At 46.9% G+C, this 7,965-nt stretch overlaps 1 protein-coding gene across 4 annotated transcripts in view; it reads right to left on the reverse strand.

Moving 5' to 3' along the window:
• Positions 1 to 6,312, reverse strand: part of GRID2IP (Grid2 interacting protein) — an 80,330-nt gene extending 74,018 nt beyond the window's left edge. For all 4 annotated transcript variants that reach the window (XM_029576245.1, XM_029576244.1, XM_029576246.1 and 1 more), the window contains exons 1-2: positions 5,771 to 6,312; positions 3,125 to 3,279 (exon numbers count right to left, since the gene is read on the reverse strand). In XM_029576245.1, the coding sequence (XP_029432105.1) occupies positions 3,125 to 3,279; positions 5,771 to 6,310 (695 nt within the window). In that variant the 5' untranslated portion in view covers positions 6,311 to 6,312. The remainder of the gene's footprint in view (positions 1 to 3,124; positions 3,280 to 5,770) is intronic.
• Between the last annotated feature and the right edge of the window lie 1,653 nt (positions 6,313 to 7,965).

Below are 7,965 nucleotides of genomic sequence, written 5' to 3' on the forward strand. Positions count from 1 at the left end.
TCTTGTTTATGCCATTTCTGAAAGTGACTGCTGCTTTCTAAACGGCTCCTGCAGCAGAGGCCTCCCACCTTCTAAAACCACAGGCCCTGCAATTAGATGAGGACTCAGCAGGGCCCCAGCACTTTGGGGTACTCGGCCCTTCAGGAGTTTGTAGGCCCCACTCTCTTAGCATTGTAGGACAGCAGCTTGGAGGATAAATACCCAAGGGCCTAAGGATGGTAGTTTAGAAGGATGGACAACCCTCCAGGACAGCAGCTTGGAGGATAGGACCCAAGGGCCTAAGGATGTGAGTTTAGAAGGCTGGACAACCCTCCAGGACAGCAGCTTGGAGGATAAATACCCAAGGGCCTAAGGAGTGAGTTTAGAAGGCTGGACAACCCTCCAGGACAGCAACTTGGAGGATAAATACCCAAGGGCCTAAGGATGGTAGTTTAGAAGGATGGACAACCCTCCAGGACAGCAGCTTGGAGGATAGGACCCAAGGGCCTAAGGATGTGAGTTTAGAAGGCTGGACAACCCTCCAGGACAGCAGCTTGGAGGATAAATACCCAAGGGCCTAAGGATGTGAGTTTAGAAGGCTGGACAACCCTCCAGGACAGCAGCTTGGAGGATAAATACCCAAGGGCCTAAGGATGGGAGTTTAGAAGGATGGACAACCCTCCAGGACAGCAGCTTGGAGGATAGGACCCAAGGGCCTAAGGATGTGAGTTTAGAAGGCTGGACAACCCTCCAGGACAGCAGCTTGGAGGATAGGTACCCAAGGGCCTAAGGATGTGAGTTTAGAAGGATGGACAACCCTCCAGGACAGCAGCTTGGAGGATAAATACCCAAGGGCCTAAGGATGGGAGTTTAGAAGGATGGACAACCCTCCAGGACAGCAGCTTGGAGGATAGGACCCAAGGGCCTAAGGATGTGAGTTTAGAAGGCTGGACAACCCTCCAGGACAGCAGCTTGGAGGATAGGTACCCAAGGGCCTAAGGATGGGAGTTTAGAAGGATGGACAACCCTCCAGGACAGCAGCTTGGAGGATAAATACCCAAGGACCTAAGGATGTGAGTTTAGAAGGATGGACAACCCTCCTGGACAGCAGCTTGGAGGATAAATACCCAAGGGCCTAAGGATGGGAGTTTAGAAGGTTGGACAACCCTCCAGGACAGCAGCTTGGAGGATAAATACCCAAGGGCCTAAGGATGGGAGTTTAGAAGGTTGGACAACCCTCCAGGACAGCAGCTTGGAGGATAAATACCCAAGGGCCTAAGGATGTGAGTTTAGAAGGCTGGACAACCCTCCAGGACAGCAGCTTGGAGGATAGGTACCCAAGGGCCTAAGGATGTGAGTTTAGAAGGCTGGACAACCCTCCAGGACAGCAGCTTGGAGGATAGGTACCCAAGGGCCTAAGGATGGGAGTTTAGAAGGCTGGACAACCCTCCAGGACAGCAGCTTGGAGGATAGGTACCCAAGGGCCTAAGGATGTGAGTTTAGAAGGCTGGACAACCCTCCAGGACAGCAGCTTGGAGGATAAATACCCAAGGGCCTAAGGATGTGAGTTTAGAAGGCTGGACAACCCTCCAGGACAGCAGCTTGGAGGATAGGTACCCAAGGGCCTAAGGATGTGAGTTTAGAAGGCTGGACAACCCTCCAGGACAGCAGCTTGGAGGATAAATACCCAAGGGCCTAAGGATGTGAGTTTAGAAGGATGGACAACCCTCCTGGACAGCAGCTTGGAGAATAGGTACCCAAGGGCCTAAGGATGTGAGTTTAGAAGGATGGACAACCCTCCAGGACAGCAGCTTGGAGGATAAATACCCAAGGGCCTAAGGATGTGAGTTTAGAAGGATGGACAACCCTCCAGGACAGCAGCTTGGAGGATAAATACCCAAGGGCCTAAGGATGTGAGTTTAGAAGGCTGGACAACCCTCCAGGACAGCAGCTTGGAGGATAGGTACCCAAGGGCCTAAGGATTGTGAGTTTAGAAGGCTGGACAACCCTCCAGGACAGCAGCTTGGAGGATAAATACCCAAGGGCCTAAGGTTGTGAGTTTAGAAGGCTGGACAACCCTCCAGGACAGCAGCTTGGAGGATAAATACCCAAGGGCCTAAGGATGTGAGTTTAGAAGGCTGGACAACCCTCCAGGACAGCAGCTTGGAGGATAGGTACCCAAGGGCCTAAGGATGGGAGTTTAGAAGGCTGGACAACCCTCCAGGACAGCAGCTTGGAGGATAGGTACCCAAGGGCCTAAGGATGTGAGTTTAGAAGGCTGGACAACCCTCCAGGACAGCAGCTTGGAGGATAGGTACCCAAGGGCCTAAGGATGTGAGTTTAGAAGGCTGGACAACCCTCCAGGACAGCAGCTTGGAGGATAGGTACCCAAGGGCCTAAGGATGTGAGTTTAGAAGGCTGGACAACCCTCCAGGACAGCAGCTTGAAGGATAAATACCCAAGGGCCTAAGGATGTGAGTTTAGAAGGCTGGACAACCCTCCAGGACAGCAGCTTGGAGGATAAATACCCAAGGGGCCTAAGGATGTGAGTTTAGAAGGCTGGACAACCCTCCAGGACAGCAGCTTGGAGGATAAATACCCAAGGGCCTAAGGATGGGAGTTTAGAAGGCTGGACAACCCTCCAGGACAGCAGCTTGAAGGATAAATACCCAAGGGCCTAAGGATGTGAGTTTAGAAGGCTGGACAACCCTCCAGGACAGCAGCTTGAAGGATAAATACCCAAGGGCCTAAGGATGTGAGTTTAGAAGGCTGGACAACCCTCCAGGACAGCAGCTTGGAGGATAAATACCCAAGGGCCTAAGGATGGGAGTTTAGAAGGCTGGACAACCCTCCTGGACAGCAGCTTGGAGGATAGGTACCCAAGGGCCTAAGGATGTGAGTTTAGAAGGCTGGACAACCCTCCAGGACAGCAGCTTGGAGGATAAATACCCAAGGGCCTAAGGATGGGAGTTTAGAAGGCTGGACAACCCTCCAGGACAGCAGCTTGGAGGATAGGACCCAAGGGCCTAAGGATGTGAGTTTAGAAGGCTGGACAACCCTCCAGGACAGCAGCTTGGAGGATAAATACCCAAGGGCCTAAGGAGGGGAGTTTGGAAGGCTGCACATACCACCAGAGGATACATACCTGATGCTGTCTATGAGCTGGTGCTGTGATTCCCTGGTGAGAATCATGGGAAGAGTGTAGGCCAGGCACTCCACCTTCCTTTCTGCTGCAAACTGCTTCAAAACTGTGAAAACTTTCTCTTTCACTTCCGGATCATCCCCAAGAATTTCATTAACCTGTAAATGAAAAACAAACTTACATCCATGTCAATGGCTTAACATTGTTCAGGATTATCTTTAAAATTATTATTACAAATTACTTTCCATTATACGAAATGCTGAGTGTGGAAAAGAAAAATGCACTGATTGCATGGAAGACAACATTCAAACATTCGCAGCTGTACAGCCAGGCTTCTGCTAATCTTTACACTGCCAAGAGTTCACTGTGACCCTGGGAAGTTACGCCGTCTCCTCCAGTCTCTGGGCCTAGCTGAAAACAAGGTGTTTGTTTTTAATCTTCCTCGTTAAATCCTTGCTTTTCTGCAGCCGGCTATGATGCCTGTGAATTAGTGTTGAAGAGATCCCTGTCCTCTGGAACTGGACTGGGACCAGTAGATGTCACCACCTTACATCCAGCTGCTTCCATATATCATATATCATATATCCATCCGATGTTTCACCTTTTCCCCTTCTCCCAGGACCAGCCAGGCTCTAGAATGAGAGGTAGCGCCATCCTCCCATTCCACCCCTCCGAGCAGGGAAAGAACGACACTCTGAAGCGGATAAACATTGTGCTTAATGCTTCTTGTCCCCGAGTCATTAAAAACATGAGTGGTGATTCCCATTTTGAAAAAGGCAGACTTGGATCCGAGACAGTGCTCTAATTATAGACCGGTCACTAATCTTCCTTTTGTAGCTAAAATTTTAGAAAGGTTAGTGACTACTCAACTCTCAGGTTTTATGGAAAGGGCAGGGAAATGAGATCCAGCTTAGGCCGGTTTCCGTAAAGGTAGCAGTACGGAGATAATCAAGGTAGATTTGGTTGACTCTGTTCTGCCTCATATAGATAGGGGGACAGATGTACTGTTAGTATTTTTGGATCTTTCTAGTGCATTTGACTTGGTGGACCATGAAATTCTAATTGCTCGCTGTCAATCCTTGCGATTAGGGGGTTCGGTTTTAAAGTGGATTAGTAGGGGTTTTTTTTAGCAGATAGGAGTCAAGGGGTGTTTTTTCAGGGTCATTATTCTTCATCACGACTGGTTCTTCTTTATCCCACTCTTGGTTAATATCTATCTATCTCCATTAGATGCACTAATACGCTCTTTTGGTTTCAACCCATTTATTTATGTGGACGATCTGCAAATTGTTGGTCTATTGGGTAAGGACCCTCAACGGATTCTGTCTTTACTCAATGATTGTTTGAAATTGGTTGAGTGCTAATTTTCTAGCAGTGAATGCTGGCAAGACAGAGATATCACATGTGGGTACTGGTCAGGCTATGTTTCAAGTTGAGTTTGAAGGTCAGTTAATTACTGCCGGCACTGATGTAAAATCACTTGGGGTTATGCTGAATTCACAGTGGTCCATGCAAAGCCAAGTTAATTCAGTTTTACGTTCCGCATACAATAGATTGAGATTGGTGCGACAACTGAAATATTTTTTAAATTTAAAGGCATTGAAGACGGTGGTTTATGTTCTAGTTATAGCGGTCATAGACTATTACAAATTTGTATACTGGGGACTTCCTGGCCATTTAATTTGGAAGCTCCAAGTGTTTCAAAATATGGCGGCTAAGCTAATCCTGGGATGATCTAGGCGAGATCAGTGGCACCATTATTGGCAAAATTATTTTGGCTGCCTGTTGAATTGAGAAACAAATTTAAAATCTTGTCCTCGCATTTAAGAACCTTCAAGGACAAGGACCCTCTCATTTGTGGAATAGGATTTCCTGGAAATGTCCACTGAGAGCTACATTCCTAGTATGGCTCCCAGTTGCAGCTTCCCTCGGTTTTCATCATGTAAGACTTCAAATCCGGTCCTTTTCCATGTCTCCCATTGGAGGCCAGAGAAGGAATGGAGCTGATGAAATTCTGGCGCAAAGTAAAAACTTGGCTGATGAAGATTAATTTCTGGGAAAGCTATTCAGGCTTAAGAGGTTGGTGTTGTCAATGTATAATATTAAAATCAGATAGGTATATTTGGGGCACTGTATTAGATCTGGAACCGCTCTAAGGGGCTGAGGTGGGTATTTTCCAAGGCTGCTATATTGGGATGGCAATTAAAATGTTATATTATTTGTTTTAATATTTTGTAAATTTTATAGTCTGTATAACCTTTTGATGTTACACATGTACATCGCTTTGGAAATTTTCATTTCAAAATTGGAAAGCAATTAATAAATAAATTCTAAACTGTGCAACAAATAATGTTGTTATTGTTCATATTTTGTTTGTAAATCCGATGTTGAATGTTGTTTTAAACTATTTATGTTAACGATCTAACCCACCCCGAACCTTGGAGAGCGCGGGATAGAAGTAATTATAAATGAATAAATAATGATGCCAAGACCTCGCACACTGCTCCTTGTGTTCATGCACACTCATCCTAGAAACATTTCAAACGCTGCAAAGCTTTAAAAACATGAATACGTAAAAAGCAGAAACGTCCTGAAATAAAACGCAGAAGTGTAAGAAATGCATTGGCAGTGTTTTCTGACAGGTCCTACCTCCTGGTTGAAGTGCAGGGCCTGGGCTCTGAGCAGGGATCCGGGGGGAGCACTGTGCCTCTGCCTGCTGGGCAGCACCCCCAGCTGCAACGTCTTCCCCTCTGATGCCCTGATCATTGAGGCCACCACATCATAATCTGTCACCGGCCGTCCATTCACTTCCAGCACGTAGTCCCCTGGCATGATCCCACGGTCAGCTGCTGGGGAGCCCAGAGCCACGTGGCCCACCTGCAATGGGCTTGTAGCCATCAAATTAAAGCCAAATCTGCCACTGTCATCAGGCAATAAGTCCAGTTGTTCAAGGCGCGAAACCACCCCAACACTGGGAGGCGCCTTTTTGCATTCCCTGGCCAGGGCAATCAGGCTCTGGAAGGGAAGAGAAGAGACGTTCTGGCCCTCAATCTCCAAGATCTGATCACCAGGCTGCAGTCCAGCCAAGTGGGCACAGCTGCTCTCCTCCACGGACAATATGTAGCATGGCCCATCTCCGTGAATTCTGAAGCCAAACTCCTCTGGCCAGCCCTGATTGGTAGCTGGCATGATGACGGCTGCAAGGAAAGAAGAACAAGTGGATTGTGTTAAAGATTCCTCTTCCCATGGAAGCTACCTCAAATACCGTCACTGGCTGAAGTGCAAGTTACACTGAGTCATTTGTATGTTATGTCAGAGATCACTGCAAGGTTGAGGAAACAGCTTAAACGGTTTCGGGATGTTTGGTCAGGACACTCCACATGGAAGTTGCACTGCTGTGGTGCTGGGGACAGTTGAGGTATATCTTGCATGCTCTCCAGCCTTGTTTGATAGGATTTGCTTGATCAGTATCTCCTTTTTATCATCTGTTACTGTATGTACCATTGTTCTTATGATTATCACTCACAGCATATAAGGGGGGGGGGGGGTATAATATAAATAAGAAATGCATGACGAGACATCTGGAATATGACAATGTCTTTATTTGTTGGGTGATGCTGAGATTCCATAAGCAATACGATATTGTTTGTTGCCTCGAGTATGTTCATACCGTTTACAGATTTGTATTTACATGGAGCCTCGATCCCTGTTTCCATTTGTCCTTTTTGGTTGTCAATAAAAAATATTTCAATTAAAAAAAAAAAAAGATTCCTCTTCCCACTGTCCTGTATCTGATGCCACTCTGTGTACTCTACACTTTCAGGAGATCGGCAGGCGGTCCTGAAAGGAGCAATGGCTACTGCTAGACACAAGTACAATTGAGTAAATTCAGGTTTTGGATCACAAAGGAACACATGCAAAGTGCAACAGTGTCCTAGTGCCTCTCCCTATCACAAGTCTGTATCTGCTTCTGTCATTAATACCTGAACATTACATGGTCAAACCTCACTCTTACTCATCCAGAAAACATCTCTCTTGTCTCTCGTCTCATTCATCTTTCAGTGGCAGAACCAGATGTGGTACCAAGAGTCCTGCTGACTCTTAATCCTATCATTTGCTGACCATCTGCGAACCAAACACACATCCTGCTCCTCTCGGTGAATCAGGCTACAGAGTGCAGCAGTTTGTGGTACTGTGAGGGGAAAGCATACCCCGCACTAGATTAATTTGCTGCAAGACCTAACACTGGGGCTCGTGCCTCCCAGGTAAATGTGACAGACGCTGGAGCACAGCCTCACCCCAATACCACGCTGAGGGCCAAGAGTGGATGGATGCGCGTAATCAGAAAGCAGGGGCTTCAGGGCACTGATTGTTACCCACGGAGATCGCTACACAAATAAACAAGTGAGATTTTATACCTGGTATCCTCTATTTTTTTTAGGGTGAATGTGCTGTTAAATGACTTGTGAGTAAAAAAAACCATGTTTTTCATTAAATGCAGCTTTTTAACTGGGCTTAGCTCATCCTATGGTACTGCAGTAACGTTTAGCATGCATTTTATTACCCTGGCTCCTGTATGTGAAAGAGACCAAACTGGCCCTGAAAGGCAGGATGAACCATCGTCGATACAGTTTATCCAGCCTGTGGAACAGCACTTCCCAGCCAGGAATTCAAGGCACCCGCCTAGAAATCTGCACGCGCGTGTATGTTCACGCTCACACCTTAAAAAGTGGAAGGCTGCATGTACATTTAAGCAACCTGCAGTACCATAGGGTGTTACGTTCTTATGAGTTACACACATACTACTCCAGGTAATCTTCAAAGATCATTTTGCAGGCATAAAC

The sequence above is a fragment of the Rhinatrema bivittatum genome, chromosome 14 (assembly GCF_901001135.1).
Source record: "Rhinatrema bivittatum chromosome 14, aRhiBiv1.1, whole genome shotgun sequence".
NCBI lineage: Eukaryota > Metazoa > Chordata > Amphibia > Gymnophiona > Rhinatrematidae > Rhinatrema > Rhinatrema bivittatum.